The sequence below is a fragment of the Rissa tridactyla genome, chromosome 4, assembly GCF_028500815.1.
Source record: "Rissa tridactyla isolate bRisTri1 chromosome 4, bRisTri1.patW.cur.20221130, whole genome shotgun sequence".
In the NCBI taxonomy this organism is placed as follows: domain Eukaryota; kingdom Metazoa; phylum Chordata; class Aves; order Charadriiformes; family Laridae; genus Rissa; species Rissa tridactyla.
In genome coordinates, this window is record NC_071469.1 from 71637975 (window position 1) to 71659086 (window position 21112).

The window sequence follows — 21112 nt, forward strand, 5'->3', positions numbered from 1 at the left end:
CCCAGGGTTTCTGCAAGCCACCTGGCGAGAGCTGTCTCTGCCGCCTGCTCACCGCATCCGTTTACTCACTGCAGCCTCCCAGCAGGAAGGGTGAGAACAGCCGGCTTCCCCACGGGACACTTGCTTTCCTCGGACGCTCCCAGCCAGGAGCTGTGCCAAGGTGAACCCTACTTCAAGAGATTCAGGCATTTAACACGTCTTTTTAAAAAAAAAAAAATTACAAATCTTTTAATAAAATTCATCATAAGTTACAGTTTCCTGTATAAAATGGGAGACAGGCTGGGAGGAGCAGGGGAAGCACCAACAGTAACCTCTTTCCCCACAGGAAAGAAGGAGCGACAGCAAGGTTCTGACAGACATTTATTGGAGGGGGGGGAAGGGGGGGGAAGAGGAGGGGGGGTGGGGAGCAATGGACACATGATCCTCTAAAAGCGGGCTAGTGGATATAGAAAGACGTTAGTCCATATCCCTCTCTTCCTCCACCCTCCCAAATCCTTACCCGCAAAGGCAAACACATACAACAAGTCCTGTTTCAGTCACATATATTAACAGATCCAGGCAGACCTCAGTCCCAGCAACAGTCTGAAGATACTAATCTTCTGTGGCCCAGGGCGCCAGCAGGGATTTTGGAGAAGCCAAGGGACAGCCTCCTCTTGCTACAGGTTCTTGAGACTGCACCAGCCAGGGCGGCACGGCCTCCTGCTTCACGTTTGATGAAGCAAGCCAAAGGGGCTGGTCCCACGCGGCAGTTGAAGAAGTCCCTTCTGCAGGGGATGGGCACTCCACCCCACAGCAGGCTTTTGTGGGGCGGATGCTGCACGAGGAGAGCGGGGCCAGCCAGCCCCACTCCACAGACCCGAGCGACAAGAACCGACAGCACACACAGGTGGAGGGGCGACAGCAGGCTCGGAGCCCTTCCCGTCAGGGAAATGCCAGCACACAGAGACACAGCAGCCAAGAGCCCGATGCTGAGATGAAGAGCTGAAATGAAGCCTCTTCCCTACAGGGGCTTTGTGGGACCCTCTGCAGCCAGGTCCCCTCACACAGCGCTGGCATCTCCCCTCTCAGGTCCTCCATCCAGCCCGCAAGGCACCGGGGCTGGCCAAGGCGACCAGCCAGCAGGATTCCACTTCCCTACCGTGCTGTAGGGGGAAGATGGACACACGGAAAGAGGTGAAATCCAGCCAGGCCGAGAGCAAAGGGGAGGTTGGCCACCCGTGTTTGCACGTGAGGAAGCGGCGGCTGTCACTCCAGGACAGCCATGAGGAGATGCAGTTCCCGAAAGGCACTACCATGGCGGCCACTGAGTCCAGATTTGTTCTTGACAATGTTGCTGATGTTTTTCAGCTGCTTGTAGCACAGCTTGCATTTATGGAGCCTGCAAAAAAAAGAACAAAAAAACAGAGGGCAGACACAGCATGAATCCTCAGCTGCTTAAGAGATGTGCTTGCTCCTGTAGTGCCAAAGATGCAACTCAAGCAGGAGAGAAAACACAAGCCCTGCAAATGGCCTGGAAGAGGCTGAAAAATGTGAGTGTGGCTCTGCAGAAACACCATGTATTCAGCCCACGTCCTGATGACGCAGGAGAGTGGCATCCGCATAAGGGCTCTTTCACTCCTCTTTTTCCCCTTTGGCAATGAAGTCCAGGGAGGAGGGAAGGCGGTGCTGGTTTTGGAGGGCCAATTCTCAGAGCAGAGCTATCCTATGAATGAACTGGAAATCCAGGGCCAGGCCAACAACTCATGTGTCTTGCAAGGTAGAGGGTGAAGCCACAGGGTGGTTTTACTCCTGACATACTCACACTTTGCTTAGTTATGACTCAATACACAGTGACGGAGGGGAAAAGCAGTCCTCGGTCTTTTTCTCAGTGCAGGAAGGTTTGGTGTTTGCAGACAAAAGGGAAGGCATGCCCAGTCTAGTATCAAAGCCTCAAAGGTGAGGAGCAAAGCTCACCCAAGAGAATGGCTGGTTCCAAAAGGGAGCAAGTGGAGGTGACTAAGTGCCTCACCTTTCCTCTCTGGTGATGTCCACTCCGACAGAAGGTGGTGCAGCGAGGATGTCTGTGATCAGCGGCAGGAACCTCTGAAGAATGAGTTTCAGGGAAGTGCAGCCAGTCTGCACATAACTGAAAGACAAACAGAGAATCGGGTCCCACTTGAACGTCATTCCTGTCCTCCCAGCACGCAGCCCTCACTCACATCCAGTCACCAGGGATAATCTGCTCAAACAACCCCCCCTCCACCACCTGTAACTCGGTAAGAAGAGCAACAGCCAAGTACCAACACGGGCTTGGTTTGAGTCAAGACCGACAAAGCGAGCCCTTTCAAAAGGTCCTGGCATATACCCTGCTAAGTGGGACCCTTCTGCTCAAGAGCAGAGATGTCCTGCTGAGGGGACCCAGCCAAAGCCTCTCCCCCACTAGGAAGGATGGGCAGAAACTCCATCTTGAGAGGCTGCACTTTTTTACCGCCCAACGACGAGGTTCAAAGCAACCTCCCAAGTGACTCCAAGGCTGTTGCAAGACTTCATTCCCCTTGTCTCAAGTCAACAGTTTTATTCCCATCACTGCGCGGAGCCCACTTGTTCTACATGGATTTGTCCCCTCCTGGCTGCCCGAGCTGCCTTCAATCCAACACACCTACACCAAATCTCAAGATCCTGCTCTTCTTGCCCAGGCATACCTTACGTATCTTTTCCCCCACACACTTGGCAACTCCATTGCTCTTTTCCAAGTGTAATATCGGCATTATGCTCTATCTGCTGTGATTTTTTTCAGGATTTTCTTTCAGCTACAAAATACCCAGCGGAACTCTCCCACGAATATCCACGCCTTTTCCCCCCAAGCACACCATGTTCTTGGGGCCTCACCTTTCATATTTACTTTGGAGTAGTTTCTCTATCTGCGGCAAGACTATAGTACACAAATCCAGCTTCCAGAGAGACCTGAAAAGAAAAGGACGCATTCTGAGACCGGAGACTGAGACTTTACAAGACTGAGTCGACACAAACAATGCTTTCTGGCAAAAAAGTCCAGGCAGCAGCACCCAAGTCTACTGAGCAAGTTCGCTGACTCCCCCTTGTGACAGAAACTGGCAGGTTCCGACTTACTGACTCGGCAGAACCACTTTACGAAGCCCTAAGACTTCGATTTTCCTTGCAAGACATCATTTGCCTACAGAAAAGGCCCCACACAACTCCAGCAGTTACCGGCACTGCAGACTTGAAGATCTGACTACAAGCGCATGCATTCCATGCTGCCATGGCCCGCTGGACACGAGGCAGGTCAACGCAGCACTCCCAACACCCAGCCATATGGCTCTCAGGTATCCCAGGGGCTGCCCCCACCCAGGACTCACGCTTTTTGGTTGACAATATTCAAAAGGTCCACGACAACAGAGAGATCGTTGATCGCCACTGCGGAGTCCACAGAGTTCTGAGAGAAAAGGGGAAGAAGTCGTCATCTAGCGCAAAGCTCAAACTGGCTAGACTAATGCAATTAATATCAAGTGTTGCTTTTCAAAAACAAGGTAGAGGAAATGTGGAGTTGGCTAGGGAAGGGAAGATAACTCTCGCATGAGAAAGCTTTCTCCATGTTGCTTTGTGACAATCCAACCGCAGGTGGGACACAGCGGCACTCTGCAGTGCAACCCTGGGGACAAAAGCTGTGGGACTCTGCATTTAGTGAGAGAGGCAGAATCGGCCCCAGAGAAGCCAAAGGAGCTGCTCAGCTGCTCCCCTCCTGAGCCCCAGGTATCTCCACATCCTTGCCTTGATGTCACCGGTGCTCCATACAGCCCGCACGGTGTCCAGATTCTTGTGGCGGCTGGTGAGTACCACACACATGGTCTCGTGGCCTTTCCTGATCTGGGACATAGCTTCCTCGTCCACGAGCTCATTCTGGCTTTGGTTTTTCACAGCCTGAAAGTACAGACACCAAGGGAGGAGCAGTAAGAGAGCAGGGTGGTACAGAAGGGTAGGAGCTTTTTCTGGCCTACGTGAGAGCTGATTTTGGTGTAGAGGGACAAGAAACACCGACTTCCTTGCACACAAACATTTATACATTTTCAAATGGAAATGCTCAATTTGTTCCAATTTCAGCTACTTCTCTTTTGCCTCTTCTACCGTGTCAATCACAAACATGTTTCAAGCTTTGGAAAAAACTCAAAATTGAAAAAAGTGAATTAAAAGTAAGCTCTCAAAACCAGTATGTTTTTCATGCAAACCCTGTTTTTTTATGTTAAATGCTCACCTGAAGTGAACAAATTTTATTACAAAGCATAAATCTTGCACTATTTATTAGACTCTCAATTTGATTCCTGCCCACACCAGAATCTCTCTTCCTCCGCTCACATTTAGAGTTTGGGATCACAAGGATGCTCTTGTCCTCCCTTTTTAGGACAGGGAACACCCTCCTGAGCAAGGCCATGAGACCTCTGAGACGCAAGAGGGAAAGACTCTTGAAATAGTTATGTACGTGTAATGACAGACACCAATTTTTTAAACGAATGATCGTTCAGTGTCTTTGTCTCATCCCTTGCTCTCTGCTTCGATAACGTATTCTTCGTCAGCATGGATCAATGCTGCTGCGTTCGCACCCGCCTGCTGTCAATGCAATGGGCACTGGGCCCAGCAACCCAGAGGTGCTAACTCCACAGAAACTGCATGTCAAAGCAGCTGGGAGGCAGGAGAGTGAGCTGGCAGGGGAAGCACTGAGTGAGCAGAGGGAGAGCGGGAGACAGCATGTTCTCATTCAGTACTGAGGACAGCAGGCTGCAGAAAGCTCCCAAGACACTGTTCGTCACCTCAGAGAACCCCCTTTCTGATGCCACCCAACACAGACAACGGCTGGAAACTTTTGTCCCGAGACACTTACTGGTAGAAAGTCAGAGACCTTCAGGCCAATAGGCTCATTCCTAGCTGCAGGAATCACCGACGGTTCTGTTCTGGGCAAAGGAGTTGAGGATGCAATCGGTGGCCTCTGAACCGGTTCAGGCTGCAGGAGAAACTGGGATAAAAGCTCTAGCAGCAACAATCTGGTCCTAGCCTGATGTCCTTTTTTCCTGACCCGCTTTCAGCAGGTCCTAAAGCAGAAGCAGTCTCCCATTTGTTAGCAGTTTAAGAGGCAATAAAGTCTCTCTCAGGTACATACCAAGATGTAATTAAGGTTTGCAAAGAACATCGAGATGCCCCAGCAGAAGTGCCAAGTGCTGTCATTATCAGCATCTAAAATTAGGGAAATGGGCCACGGCCAGCCTGAAGGCAAAGAGGGAATTCTAAAGAAGCCAATATAATATATCCTGGCCCATGGGCTGCATGTGATTTTGGTTACAAAACTGCCTCAATTCAAGCACTCGCAGAAATTTGGCACTTGCTTCTCTTCAGAGTGCCTCCATTTTGAGATGCAAGGAGAAACGCCACTGGCAAGTGCAAGAAGCGAACCATCACCTGTTGGGGGCTTGGCCTTCAATTCTACTGCTCAGGCAAGACACATGGCAGGACAAAGACTGGAGCTGCACTTTTACTGCTCTCCAGTAAAGGAATCAGCCTGATTAGAAATCATGAAGGCTCCAGCACTCACATACCTTTCAGAGTGAGAGCATGAGCAGCTATTAACAGATCATACAGTACGTACAAGCTCTTGCTTTGGCAACGGAGTCTGGACATCTGCAGCTTGGCTGGGCTTCACCGCTTCCTTTGCAGTTACGGGCTCTATGAAGACGGAAAGAAGTGGGAAAGCAGAAACTGATTGCTCCTTTCAAGAGAAGCTGAAAAGGTTCTGTATAGCTAGGCTACAAGAAGTCATTTCTGCAGACATGCATCTCTCCCTCTTTTAAGGGCCATTAACCCCATTCCCACCAAGGGGTCATTTTCATACTCACCGTCCTCAGGAGGGGCAGGAAATGGCTCGTTGTTTCGAGGAGGAGTTCGACCTACGGAAAGAGAGAAAAAAATAAATAAATAAACGAAGGAGCATCCAAGGCTACAGATTAGCGATAAGTCAACCTTGGAGCTGTGAGATCTCCAACAACTCCACCGATTAGGGCAATCCGTGATATGGCAAGCAGAGTTATCTCCTTCGGACCTTGACGCTATTGTTGAGTTTAGCCAAAGGCTTTTGGCCTTCATGGATGGGAGGGACAAAACTAACCCGTGTAGTTCATTGCTGCTGTAGAAGTGTGAAGCACAATAAAAATCACTGTCACAACAAGTTATATTAAAAAATATTCACCTCCCATTAAATTGAGTTACATAAGTAAATCAAAATAATGACTATTAATTCCTTAGAAAGATATCTCTTTTTCCTCATTTACATAAAAGTGAGATACAAGCATTGCACTATGTCTCTTAAACAACAATCTCTGCTTTAACAAAACATTTTGCATTTCCTTCTTTAATGGAGGCTGCTGATATTATACATATGAAAATTCTAAGCTAATAAAGATCCCGTAACACAGCAGTCACTCCTAATCAGGGCAGAAAGGCAGCATGCTTACGATGGAGCTCTAAGTTCTGAGCCAAGCTTTGACCAGACATCACTGCACCCTAGTAAAGATGGCCAGCAGTTCATCAACGTGATTTGTGGTTCAGCATCCAAGCACAGAATACTAAATAAAGGTTTTCTAAACTCTCCCAGTCACAGGCGAAGCCTCTACTACAGCAAGCCAAGGCTCACTTCTACTGAAACAGTTTAGCACCTACAGCTCTAATCCAAACACCACTCAAAAGCACAATAAACCCTGGTACTGACAGATAGCATTCTTGGGCTGGAAGATCTCTTTGTAATCCTCTGCGTTCTGGATCTCAGCCTTTGATTCCTTCTCATCCCGGTCATCTTCACTGCTGGGACTGCGCCTCTCGCTCTCCGAGTTGTGCTTCACTCTGCTGTGGAAAAAGAGATGCTGTCAGAGAGAGCAAGAGCACTAAGCTCCTTTTACATTTTCTTAAAATCTTGAAATTCAACAAGCCAGCAGATCCCCTTACCTTTGTGGCTTGCTGCAGCTAGTTGAGGGCCTGTCATAGATGCGGCGAAGGGAAGACCCCGTGGGGGTAGGTGGCACAAGAGGCTCATCGTCCCGGATCAGCCCATGAGGAATGGAACCCGACTTTGTGACTCTGCTGAGATCCACAACGAAAGAGGAGACTGTGCTTTGTGCAAAGGAAACCCCTATCTGTAGAGGCAAAAGATCAAGGTAATTCATGGGTCCAGAGGAGGCCACAAAGATGATCAGAGGGCTGGAGCCCCTCTGATGTGAGGACAGGCTGAGAGTTGGGGGGGTTCAGCCTGGAGAAGAGAAGGCTCTGGGGAGACCCTAGAGCAGCCTTCCAGTACCTCAAGGGGGCCTACAGGAGAGATGTGGAGGGACTCTTCATGAGGGAGTGTATCGATAGGACAAGGGGTAACAATTTTAAACTGAAAGGGGTGAAATTCAGATTAGATATTAGGAATAAATTGTTTGCTGTGAGGGTGGTGAGCCCCTGGCCCAGGTTGCCCAGAGAAGCTGTGGCTGCCCCATCCCTGGAGGTGTTCAAGGCCAGGCTGGACGGGGCTTGGAGCAACCTGGGCTGGTGGGAGGTGTCCCTGCCCAGGGCAGGGGGGTTGGAACTAGATGGTCTTTAAGGTCCCTTCCAACCCAAACAATTCTATGATTTACCAGGGAGCAGGGTACATCCCATCCTTTGAGAGCAGGCATGATGGAGTGACCCTGAGCAACTGCGCTTGAGAATTTCTCCGTTCAGTGCTTTGGCTTTTTCAATTTGAAGCTGCCAATGTTTTATGAGAGGCTGTGATAAAACTTTTGCCAAACATAGTTTCTAAATACTGGTCAAACCAAGCCCCAGTTCTTTCCTCCAGAAGCCAAAGAGAGATGAAGTGGAACACGAGGCTGCTGAAAGCAAAACCACACCAGCTCTGTCTAAGTGCTGGGCCCATTGCAAGCCCTGGCCACTTATAGTCTGACATAAGCTTAAAGGTCAAGAGGCCTGCAAGGAGGCAGGAGGATTTTATCTCGTGTTTCACAGGTGCCTGCCCCACTCTTCAGGAGCAGTGGCTTACCAGCTGGTTGTTGCAGATAGACAAGTCGGCTACTTTTCCCCAGTTCACCAAGACCACATCAAAACAGCGCTCTGGTTCCCAGCCGTACACACGCAGTGAATCCTGGAAGCCACTATACAAGCAACAGCCATCTGGGTTGAAGAGCACGCACCTGGGGGGAAGGCAGGTGGAGAATTAGGCACAGCTTTCCAACACTGCATAGTCCCACAAGGACCCCAGGGCTGTATCCCTGACTTCAGTGAACACCTCCAGCCCCGTTTCTAACAATGAAGCTACCGATCTGGTGTTCATCTGTGCAACATCTCCAGCAGCCCAAACCTCTCCCCAGTAAAGTCTCTCTTTCAGAAAATCCTCCTTTCACCCCCTCTCTCCTCTCTGTCTAGTACACTGCAGCAGGAATTTAATATACCTGACAGGAGTAGCCTCCTCTTCAATACAGCTCACAACCTGAAACTTCTCCAAGTCCCAGAACCGAACAGTCCTGTACACACAACAAAAAAAAAATCACCACGCATTCCTCTAGAAATATGTTGTAGGATCCAGTATTGAAATAATACACTAACGGCTAGAATGACTTTCGCTGTTGTGCACACATGATGAACCTTACCCAGAAGGCTAGTCTAGTCCAGCCACAGATACTTAAAGGCTCTAGATACAGATAGGTATTTAGAGCTGACCCAGAGCTGAGAGGACACACTGCTAGCTGAGCAGGACTGCTTGCTGTTCAGATAGGATGTCAGCTGGATCAGTGAGATGCTTAGGGCTATCACGTTGTTTTCTAGTGTGGCAGAAGGTGCCATCAATTTTGGATGAGAAGGTAAGATCTCCATGTTCTGCACATCACAGATGTGACGTGCCACTGGCCAGATGTCAGGCTCTTGCAGTGGCAGGTTTGATTTGTGCGACATGCCTATTTACTACATTCCTAAAAAGAAGGGCATTGGGAAAAGGAACCAACATATACAGTTCCCTTCTTTCTTGCTCCCCTTACGTACCTGTCAAAGCTGCCAGAAGCCAAAAGGTATTCATTGGGATGGAATTCAACAATGTTTACTGGGCCGGTATGTCCTGTAAACTCAAACATTATCTTCCCAGCAGCCAGATCCCACAGCTGGAAGAAGGAAAGAACAGAGAGACTCTTGAAAAGATTTAATGTTAGAGAATTCCAATACACTTTGTATGTCCTTGTACTGGCAATCTTCTCCACCTCCAAGAACAGACTCAAGTTTGTCAAAGCAAGCACTGATCGGGGAAGAAGTACCATCCCAGGCATTTAAGGTTGCATTATTTTTTTTTGGCATTCTCTTTTAAATTTTCCATTTAATTTGTTCCCTAGAAGTTTCTGGTTTGTATTTAGAGACTAGAATAAAATACAGCAGTTCCACCTGGCCCCACAGATTATATCTCAAAAGCAAACAAATAAAAATCTGAAAGTTCTGAATCCCTTCACAACTCATTCTTCCCGCGCTCTAGTCTCCACTGAAAAATCCAGAGTGAAATGACTGATGGGTTTATTTCATGCGAAGCTGAAAACAAAAAGCAGTCCTTCGCCCACGTTCCTCCATACCACATCTGAAACAAGTGAAGTTACTGCTTCAGTCTGTACTTTCCTGAATTCCTTCCCTCACTCTGCTCAGTCCTGACAGCAATTTTCAGACTGATCATCACGTGCAATGCGTATGATAACACACTCCTACTGCATTAACTGAGCGGAGCCAGAAACTGGTATAGCGAAGCAATGTGCAGTGGACAATTCATTCTGCACCATTTACTGAGACGACCAGGCTAATGTTCAGGTATCACAACTCCACCACCACCAAAACGTGAACCTTCATGTGCATAGAGCCCATGTGCCTGTTGGATAAGTACATTTCAATACATGCAGCTCTCTTCTGGATGTTGTGGGCCACTGGACATGATGCTCATAAACAGACTGGTCCCTGCAAAGTCACAGGGCTCAGCCAGCTGCCTAATGAACTAAAGGTGTTTATAAATGAGTGCTGGTAATGCCTGGTAAAAAGACAATCCCAGCATTCCTATGTCCCACGAGCACATAAGGAGGGTGTCACAATAAATTACCTTTACAGTGTGATCATCCGCAGCAGAGGCTAGCCATTTCCCATCAGGACTAAAGCGGAGACATCGGACTGCTTCTGTGTGACCCTGAAGTGAAAAAAACAAATAGTATTTTCTTTCTTTTTTTGTTGTCGTTTTTCAGAGGGAATCCTGGCTTTTGTCTTTCAATCCTACACAATATAATAATATAAAATCAAGTCGCTGTTTCAAAAGTCCACAGCTTGCAGAACACTAAACACTACACTCAAGAGCTACACCCATCCACACTAAATGGGTGTAATCTCTCTCGTCTAGACATTTCTGGCATTGATTTAAGCACGGTAAAAACAGATCTGGCTTAATTAATAAGAATCAATTTTAAATTATGCAGATTTACGGGTGGTCAGACAGAAGTGCTGTGCCATTAAGTTGGCTTCTAAATGAAATTAACATCCAGAAAGTTCTTTTGGTAGAGAAAGACCCCAAGAACAGAAGCATCTCAGTGCAGTGGGAATATCAGTACATGGTAATATCAATCAACAGTGTAAAGAAACACTCATGGATGCTCTCCATGCCCCCAGTCAAACTACAGTACATTAACTCCTGTGATATCCATTCCACATTCCCACACAGTTCAGAGAGGCCTGCAGAGGTTTGCCAGTCCACTTCAAAAAATCACGCAGATTGTATTTTTATACTGGAAAACTAGGAAGTTAACTGTACATAATCACTTTTACGTTTGCTCACAAGTCCTCGACAGAAATCTTTCTCCCCTCTTTGCCTGAAGACTAACAAAGCATTTTACCTTGTACCTGAAGACACAGCCTTTTCTTCTTACATCCCAGAGCTACAGGGAAGAAAAGCAAACACAAGATATGCTTAGAGCAGTACACAGGGAGCCCAAGAGTGCTGTCACAACAACAGCTCTGCCCATCACTACACTGATAAACACCGCAGGATGAAAACACTGAAGGGGCTGTTAAACCCCTGTTTGCTTCAGGGGTATTTCCTAACCTAATTCCCCAAGTGATTCTGCAATTCTGTGAAGTGAGAATCACTTCTGTAAGTTAGTTCTTACTACAGAAGCTCAGTTCCTACAGTCAAATACCAGCCTGATGAAGCAGATGCAACCCACAGCAATCAGGACTGCTGCGCTTGCCGACACCAAGTCTCGGCTGGCACCTCACTTGGAGCCACATTCCACAACAGAGGAGTCACACTCATGAGCTACCACTGAAAATACAGGTAGGAATTTCACAAGCCCTCGCAAATACACCTGCCCACACACATGGAAATGATGATGTGCAGCATCTACCAACAGCTTGGCACAAAACACATTCTGGCACTCTTTGTAACAAAGATATTGCAAGTAAAGTGGGTAGTCTCTAGGGGAAGCTGAGCTTTACCTTAATGTTTGTGTCCAAAGAACCGGATGCCACAAAGCTTCCAAAAGGATGGAAATCAAGGCTGCAGATATTCGCTTTGTGACCAAGTAAGGTACGAAGAACTGGGAAAAGGAGAGGTAGAGAAAGGAGAAGGAACAGGGAACAAATATTTAGTAGTTCATTTCCCCCAAACAGCATGCAGAAGTTTAGCCATACTATCCTTACCATTAAACACATGCTAACACAATGTACATTATACATGCTACATACTATTTATTCAGCAGTATACATTGTTTTAGGGAAACATTCCTGACTTTACCCTTGCAATGCAAAGAAACAGCAACAGAGGGCCCATGTTAAACGATCCTAATGAAAATCCTGTCCTCAGGTGTGGAAACCATGAATAAAACTCAAAGGTTTCCAATCTGAAAACGAAACTGAAAAGCCACACTGAAGCAGCTGTCAGGTAGCGTTATCTTTCCACATGTTACAAAGGGAGCAAAATGGGGCGGGGGGAGAAAGGGGAGGAATCACAGTTTTACCCAGGAAATGAAAGGGACATTTGATTGCCTGCATTTTTCACCTTGCAGCTATTAGACAGACCCTTTCCTGGGACTCTGCACCCCTGTCCAGGCACAAGCTTGACTTCCACTTCCATCTCTTATGTTCCAATATTTGCCCTGGACTCCCTCAATCACCCCTTGCAAGAAGCATCCCAAAGACTGTGAAGGGACATTCAGGAAGCATGAGACAACGAAATGATCACAGTGTTTCAGCAAGTCATCAACCAAGTGACACCCCTTGTAATTCTGGAAACCAGAAAGGACCAGCGGAACTGGTACACTGTATCTCTGAAAGTAGAGACAAATGCAGAACCCAACTTCGAGGAAGAAAAATTGCTCAGATAATAACAGGGGCAATCTCTCTCCATCATCCGGGACAGTTTGATGATTCCCCTGGCAGAAATTAGCTCTTGAGCCAGACCTAGAGTGCTCATTTGTACAGACACTGGCTCACAGGTCTCCTAATAAATTCAGGCAGATCAGTTACTCTCCTCTGGTAGGGCCAAACTATTTTATAGCTGAACCGATGCTAACTGTCTGAATGACAAAAGTGCTTTTTATTATTCATGCCACCTGCTGTTTGCCTTCTTAGCTCAGCGAACATAAGTATCTTCAATACGCATTCTTTCTATGAAAAAGTAGCAACCTACAAGAAATGTTCAGTCATTTTACAGTATTCCTGCTGGAATGCAATCAAGTGATTCATGACACCTTTGCAAACTTGTTCTAGGCTTTGAAAAAAATGCAATAAATAAAACATGACTCAACAGTTGGCTTTTAAAGGATCAGAGCTCGATGAGTTCATAGCTTTCACCATTTACCAAAAATTAGGTCTTTGTCTATTTATACGGTCATGCAAAGCAGAAGAGGAGAAAAATCACTTGAGAAACAAAATAAAAGTTAAGAGCCTAAGAACGAGAAGAAGAAATCAGCAAGCAGGGGATTCCTGGACTTGTGCAAAACCTAATATACTTAAAACCTCCAAACTGATTTCGGATTCTTTTATTAAGGCTGACAATTTTAACCTGAGACTCTGAATACAAATTCTATATGCCTAGTTACTCTATACATGCACAGAAACCAATCTGGAATACAGATTTCAACACACTCAGGTCAAAAGCCTAGAAACCAGTTCCTCAGATCAGTCTCCACAATACACGTACAAACTTCTGCTTGAGCGTGCATACACACTTCTAAAGTCTCAGTAGGAAGTGCACAAAAGCCTTCTAAGAGGGCTGGAAATGAAGATGAAAGTAATGCCAGGATCCTGTTCCCCCTTAAGTTAGGAACCTTCTGGGTCAGCATAGATATTAAGCATAAGGATATTCCAAAAAGCATGCATTATCAGAAGCAAAAACTCACGGAAACGTACTTTTGGCAGCTTCCAGGTCCCAAACTCGAATGGACCCTGACTGGGACCCTGCAACAATGAGTTCCTCATTCGTATTGATCTGTAGGCTCTCAATGGGAGTTGTATGGCCTGTCAAGCTCTGCAAAGAAAACCGTGAGTCACCATCAACAGCTACTGACGCAGCCCTGTCCACAAAGGCAGTGCTCACACTCGATTGGTGACTGAAGTATTTAGACAGGGGCCACCTGGTTGTGCCACTGGTCCTTTTTCCTTATCAGCTACCAGTATGGTCGAGCATCCTAAAGACCATCACTGCATACAGCACTGGGCACATATCTTCCATGTTATTCCACTTTCTGGGGCATGCTGACTAATTTTTAAAAGATGCATCAACACAGACATGGGCAGTTAAACATTAGGTGCGGACACCCAGACAAGGTTGACACACGCTTACATCATAAAAATTATGCTGTGCAAATGCAATGGCACCGTGTTTGCTCTAAATGGGTCACGTAAGTGTCATGAACCGGTTACAAAATCAAAGCAAGAGCAAAATCAGGGCTACTTCAAAACCTTCACATAAGCAAGGAGCTATATGTTGCTGCCAGCAATGGGTGTCACAGTGATAACGTGGTGCTATTACTGAAGTATTAACTTGGTGCATAAGGTAGTAATTCACATGCATGCAGTTCCTTTCATCCTTGAGCATCTAAAAGCTTACAAATTGCGTAAGTATTTGAAAAGGACGGTATTTAATTAAAACACAAGGATATTTAAAACTATCTGTAGAAAACAAATACTACTATTGCGGACTTTCGGCTTGTCAATTAAGCAATATTCTGTGCTTTGCTCCATCCTCAAACAGGTCTTTTTAAATAGCTAAGCTAGCTCTGTGCCTCCCACACACGTGGCTGGGAATGCCGGTTGAAAGCTGCCTGTTCTGACAGGGCTTTCTTACGATTTCACGCGCAACTGAAATCCTCTACATACTCTACAGCTGCACCTGTCACTGCTCAGAGAGAAAGACAGCTCACGCTTGAAGCAAGTCACAATCCTAACTGAAAAGTTCCTCTTCTCCCTTTTCCCCAACACATACACAGGTGGAATCCTAACAATATAAAAACTAAAGATGAATATACACCACAACACCAGAAAATCAAGATTCTTTCGATATAACAAGAATGGCACAAGTCCTCAGCAGCTCCAGTCCCTGCCTCTCAGAAACACCAGCTTCTACCGTCTGTGGTTCCCTGGCAGCGCAGGAGAGCTGCAGCTCTCTACTCCCACAAAAAAGGGTATGGAGGGTGTGGAGTCCTTCAACCTTCCTTCTCATGGAAGGCCATACTCTGGTTTCAAACTACTGCCATGCCACCAACCAAGGGCTGGAAAGACATAGTCTAGCTACGCTATGCAAGAAGCACAGCACTGACAAAGGTGAGCAACTCCTTTTGCACCCATTTCAACCTCCTTATACTTGACCTCAGAAAATGAAAGGAAAAATAGGCACATTCTCCTTTTAGCTTTTTTGACCCCACTTTCTTAATTTCTTCCTCACAAGGTTCACACTGGCTAGAGAAACGCCTTCCATAACACAACATTATCGCTTTGTTAATTAAACAAGTGACGAGGGATACTCACTAAAGATGGTTTCCCACAACACCCACTCAAAGCAAGAGCAATACAGGACAGACATCTGTTAAACATATTTATGGTGCACTTTAGTGATCACTACTGGGGTAACCCTACTCTTTCTAACACGCTGCACCCAGCATTACTGTTCCCCAGGCAAGTTAGCAAACTATTCTGACAAACTTTGTGCTGGCAGTTAGTGACTGTGGGACAGGTGGGAATGCATCCTGCTGGGGATGTTTCCTGCAATGAGGGCAAACCCCAGGGTATAGAACTGGCCCCTGTAGCTTGCGCTATAAAACTACCTGATCTCATACAAAACTCTGAGTTTAATTATCTGTAACCTGGTAACAGAAGGCACAATATTCATTATTTGAGCAAGCACGGGCCCAGCTGAAGCAGCCAGTCCGCCCAGATTCTCTCTGGAGCTGTGGTCACACCAGTTAACAAATTCCATCCCTATCTTTAGCTACAATCCAGTCACCCAGCTTTGTGTTGGTAAACTCTATTCACAAGTACTATAGACTACAGCTCAACAATTTTTTCCCCTGCATTCACACCCTCCATACCTCAGAATTAATATTCCCATCCCCAAAAAGCTGAGGACAGACCTGTTCTTACCATGATGCAGTTGGGCTTGTTAACTGACCATACGTTGACCCGACAGTCATCTCCTCCAGTTGCCAGCAGCCGGCCCGAACTTTTCCCCAGGACTAGTGAGGATACATTGCTGCTGTGAGCCGTGATCTCTTCTGCACAATACAAAGCAAAGAGTTACTACAGACTAGTAAAACAATTGTCACCCCATCCCCCGCAAAGGACTAAAAAAAAATCTTCTTCCTAGAAAAACTTTCCAGTTTCCACCAGACAAACTGCAGCAGCCCATAGTTCAGATAAGACAACACACTATTATCTTGCTTGAAACAGTCTTTCTTGGCTCTGCCTGCTGTACTTAAGACATTTGCTGACCAGGCTTCACAACTCCAGTGCTGATGTGGATTACAAAAAGCACCTTCTCTCACTAGCAGCAGCTCAGCAGCTTTTAAAGATTCGCTCAACTGTGGCAACCTGCTCACAGAAGCTGCTTTACCTTCTGTACCCGGGTGGGTCTCAGTAAGCTGAGCTGTCTCAGAAACTGCAGTAACACGCAGCAGTGAGAGTCATCTAGCGAAAGGCCCTGTAATCCTGTTCTAGAAAACAACAGCAGAGTGTCCAACCTGAGGAGATCTGGCAGACTAGCAGCAGTACAGTTTGTTACCTTACACAGCAAAAAAGTCAGACTCAGCAGCGGGGACACGTGGAGCTCCCTTCTCTGAGCTTTGGCAGAGACTTTGCTACGTTCCCACTATGTAACACAGGTGAAACTTCGCAACGCAGAGTGTGAAACTGGGACAAAGGAAGGAAAGTGCCTGAAAGGGCACAAAAGAACAAGTGTGGCTGATACTAAAAGACTGTTTGTTTAAAAACTGGGGGCTGCAGGGACACTCTGACACACAGGGCTTTGCAACGACAGAACTCCAAGGAATCCTCATCAGAAAGAAACAAGTTTGGGGCAAAAGAGATGCCAAACGAGCATCTTTGCTTAGACTTCTTATTTCCACAGTAGATTTTTAAATCCACACAAATTTTTGGCAGGGTCTTTTGGCAGATGTCTTCATCAATTTCTTCATCTTACAGTTCTCTCCTTTGAAAGGTCACAGGATTTGCGTGCCTAATAGTTATGAAACTTGTTTGTAAAAAGGCTAGGTAGCAATCAATTCAGCTTTCATTGGGATTATTTTGGTGGGAGGAACAGTTTTATCATTTTACACGCAACACTAATCCAAAAGGATATTAGGTGGCTGCAATAATAATTACAGGTACTTTGATCTCAAGCTCTCAAGAGTGCTTTTTCGAAAGCAAAACTGCGTAACTTCCACTTTAGCTGGAAAAACACCTTTCAAATTACAAAGGTAACTGCATTGTAAATTATGTGAGAAAGGCAAATCTGAAAATATTATTGTATTGTGTTGAAAGACAAATCTTCCATGTGAGAATGCTAAAAATAAAATACCTGTGTATACACAGACTTGAAGGTAACAAACAGTACAATTAGTATTAACAGACCAACTCACTAGTTAAAATTGAAAGGATAGATGCTGAGTGTTGCTGCTGAAATGAGCGTGTCAGCAGCTCCACTTTTTCCCCTCCTCTTGATTTCATTCTTAATGATATATTGTAAGTTTAACAGCCCTTGTTGAAGCATTCAACCCTCTGCTCAGAAAAGCCAGGTTATAAGCTGATGCCAGCCTTGGCCAGATAGCTTCATCCGTTCCCTCGCTGAAGTGATGTTTCCGTAAAGCCACAAACCTTTTTTTAATGCAGCATTCATCACCAGATATCACCCACCAGTTCAGTAATACTAAACTTCTAATTAGCATTGCCAAAAGATTTCTAACATTCAGAGCGTTTCTTGCTCTGAAGAGGATGCTAAGATGGGGCAGAGCCTAGCAAAAATGAAGATCAAGAACTTCTGCCCATTTACAAGAGAATGGAGATTGACTGACTTCCAGCTTTTCCTACAACTGGAGTTTCAGGGATGGCAAGACAACATAGCAAATTGGCTTTCTGCTCAAAAAGATATGGAATTACTAATTCGATTATCTCAGCTTCCTGAATGTGTTACCAGTCAGGAATACCACATTTCTGCTAGCCAATTTCTAGACCAAGTCACTGGTCTAAAGCTCGCACTTCCAAACAACCAATCACTTCCCATTGCTACTACGCATTCCTCAAAACCCCTATGAAATAACTCATCAGCGACCAGCAAAGCAGCTAGAAATTGATAGTCATCAACTGTTTACTGCTCCTTCTGAAAAAAAAAAATGGATGTAAAAGCAGATTCTTACTGTCTCTTGCAAAGCCATTTCAAGAGCATGAGACCTACAGGCCCTGCAAAGACAACCTCATCCCTCCTGCAGCAGGGCTCAGTGCACCTTCTGTAACAAGTGAGCACGGATGAACAGCACCCCAAAGGGACTAACTGACCGAGACCTCCCTGCTGCAGCCCAGGCTCTGGGGCAGGGTTTCCATTGCACCCTTGGTTGTTCCTGTGCTACGTGAGAGTCATGTGGGGTTAGCTAGACATTTAGGACTGCATTACAGCAAAAAATACAGGCTCTGACCTTTGGAAAATAGCAATAGCAAGGCTCTATGCTATTCCACTAAGCGGCTACGTTTTCAAAAAGCATTTCTAGGAGTTAAAAATTCCAGTCAGCAACTTGGGAAGAGGGCCGGGGCACCCACACCCACGTCAGGGATTAGCTGGTTCCTCTCACAAACCGCCTCTTCCACCCCCCTCCCCGCGGGGGGAACTCCTCTGCCCTCCCTCAGCCCGGCGACACTCACGCAGCTTCCACGCCGTCTTAGTGGTGACGGCCACAGCCATGTCTCTCCGACGGGCAGGGCAGAAGCGCCTTCCTCCTCCCGGCGGGGCCTCTCCGCGTCCTACCGCCGCCAGGCCATCCACCCGAGTTTCCCCAGCCGCCCTGCAGACAAAAAAAGACACCGGCCGAGGTTACGGCGAGGCCCCGCCGCGCCGAGGTGGGCAGGGGGCGCGGGCCCAGCCCGCGGCCCGGCAGCGGCGCGGGACGAGGCCTCACCGCTGAGGACAATCACGGTAGCGACGGGACAGTGGGGAGCCCGGCGGGCGGTGCCGGGGGATGGGGCGGAGAGGGGGGGGTTAAGCGCTGCTGGGACCGCCGCAGCCTCACCGGGCGATGAGGAGCAGCGGGCGGCGCCCGGAGCTGCCGTGAGGACGCTTGAACGGTGGTGGTGGTGGTGGTGGCGGCGGCGGCGGCGACAACGGCGCTCGGCGGGGCCTGCCCAGCCACCCCGGCTCTACCGGCGGCTCCGGTGGCACCGGACCCCCCCCCCCACCCCCAGCGACGCCGCCGCCTGACAACCAGCCCCTCACAACGAACCCCGACCAGCCCCGCCCCCGCCCGGCCGCCGCCGCCGCCAATCAGAGCCGCCGGCGCCGCTGAGCCCCGCCGCGCGGAGCCGCGCAGCGCCCGGTTTCCGTACGCCGCTCGGCCAATAGGAGCCGAGAGAACCGCGGTTGCCTTAGCGACCGCAGAGCGGCTGGCCACTCGCAACGCAGATTCTTGGCGGAGCCTTTCAAGCACGGCCAATAAGGAGGGCGGTGCGCGGGAGCTGCGGGGCCGCCATTTTGCGGCGCGGCGGGGTGGAGGCGGGCCAGGCCGGACCTCCCTGAGGGGCGGTGTCGGGGAGGCGGGAGGCTGCAGCGGCCCCCTCAGCCTAGAGCTTGCATGGGGGTGGCTGAGAGGCCCTTCCTTGGCCTTCTGCCTCAGGGCCCGCCGGCGGCCGAGGCGGTTGTGCCGGTGCCCCCCCCAGAGGCGATTCCCCTCGCCGGGTGTGACAGGCGCAGCCCTGGCTGGACCGGGGCTCTTGGGGTTCCCCCTTTCCGTGTCTTTTTGCCAGGTAGCGTTGGCACCAGCTTCTCCCGGCTCCTGCAACCCCCGGCGAGTCGGGCCCGCTTTTCCCCCGGCTGGGAGCCGTGCTCTCAGCCTGGCTCAGATGGAGTCGCGCTGCTTCTACGCTTCCCTCCCTGTCTCTGTAGCCAATTACTCCATCAAAAGAGGAAATCAAATTAGTTTGATGCTAGTCCTTGATAATGTGTATAAGCTGATTATTTTTGGCAGCTGCTCAGTCCCTAGTGTCTGTAAAAAGATTTTAAAATTAATCTGTTCTGTTGTCTTTTCTGGTATTGAACTAACAATGATGAGTTCGTGACCACAGGCTTGCTTGCTCCTTTTTTTTTTAGGTTGTTTCTTTTCTTCCCAGTTCCCTTGGCTCCCTCAGTCCTTCAGCAGTGCGCGGTCCTTGTCATTCAGAGATTATTTTGGCTAGTTCCTGAAACTCCCGATGTGCCTTTTTAGTAGTGTGTCCTTTTGGAATACCTCTCTCCCTCAAAGAGGGAGCTGTTTCTGAGCTTTCTCCTCTCCTGGCCTGTTTCTGTCTGTGCTAGGTCGCCACGTTAGCCAAGCACTGGTGGAGGGATGCAGAGCTGTCAGAAACAGCGTGTTGGCGTGAAATAGACTGCTGCTGTTGTTGAATGGCTTGGAACATGATGCGCTGTCATGAAACATCTCAGAGCTCCAAATCTGGGAGCTGGGAGGCCAGGGCAGATCCAGGGATGGGTCTGCGGTGGGTGCCAAACGCTGCACCCATCTACCACAGGAGATGCTGAATTCTCTGCTCTCCCTTTCTGAGCCCAAAATGGAGTGCATCTTTGAAGTGGCACCTAATGGGCTGTCTATACGGGTAATTTGGTATGTTTTAATGACCCGGGATATTGAGATTAGGCATAATGAGCTAATGGCGGCTTTTGGTTTTAACGTTGCATTCACCTCTTGAAATGTGACAGAAACAACACAAAAGAAAATGACTCCGTTGCAATAAAATAGGCAGTCAGGGGGGTGGTTCTCTTTAAAAGCCCTTTAGCGTATCTATTGCATTTAAAATGGACAGCTACCATAAAATAAGAAATTTAATCGGCTCTGGGTCGTGCTGTGTTTCTGGTGTAATGTCCCTTACCCTGCTGTATCACAGCAAAGTAGTTTCCTGCAACTTCACTGACCTCATTTAGAGCTCTCCATAAATACAAAAAGCATGGCATAAACTTATACTCACATTTACAAACTTTCGGATTCTTAACATCTTTATTTTTCTCTTTGAATATCTCCACTTCGCTGTTTCACAACCTTGGCAGACAGGGTAAAAGTCAAGAGGACTTCCAAATCCAAGAAATCTTAGGTAATTAAGTGACTTCCATTTGCGGATCTCAGGGAATGCCTATCAACCAAAACACTTAATTACCTAAGATTTCTTGGATTTGGAAGTCCTCTTGACGTTTTACCCTGTCTGCCAATGTTTGTGAACAGCGAGTGGAGATATTCAAAGAGAAAAATAAAGATGTTAAAATCCAAAGTTTGTAAATTTGAGTATTAGTTTTTGCTGGGTTTTTGTAGTTTTGTAGAGCTCTAAATGAGGTCATAAGTTCAAAATCTTTGCT

General features: G+C 47.6%; 1 protein-coding gene across 3 annotated transcripts; it reads right to left on the reverse strand.

Annotated features, from left to right (window-relative positions):
* Positions 1 to 222: 222 nt before the first annotated feature.
* KATNB1 (katanin regulatory subunit B1) lies at positions 223 to 18990 on the reverse strand. Of its 3 annotated transcripts, none has more exons than XM_054199538.1 (20): positions 18678 to 18990; positions 18424 to 18563; positions 15658 to 15788; positions 13429 to 13546; positions 11515 to 11615; positions 10914 to 10955; positions 10133 to 10216; positions 9049 to 9164; positions 8463 to 8534; positions 8054 to 8204; positions 6982 to 7169; positions 6749 to 6879; positions 5880 to 5930; positions 5633 to 5709; positions 4874 to 4993; positions 3769 to 3918; positions 3357 to 3433; positions 2869 to 2943; positions 2009 to 2125; positions 223 to 1378 (listed from the first exon to the last, which is right to left on the reverse strand). In XM_054199538.1, exons 2-20 carry the CDS (start codon positions 18461 to 18463, stop codon positions 1246 to 1248), a joined length of 1974 nt encoding a protein of 657 aa, XP_054055513.1. In that variant the 5' UTR covers positions 18464 to 18563; positions 18678 to 18990; the 3' UTR covers positions 223 to 1245. The 3 variants fall into 3 exon arrangements, with proteins under 3 accessions (XP_054055513.1, XP_054055512.1, XP_054055511.1); XM_054199537.1 differs by having other exon boundaries at positions 6749 to 6882; positions 18789 to 18989; XM_054199536.1 differs by having other exon boundaries at positions 6749 to 6882; positions 18678 to 18989.
* Between the last annotated feature and the right edge of the window lie 2122 nt (positions 18991 to 21112).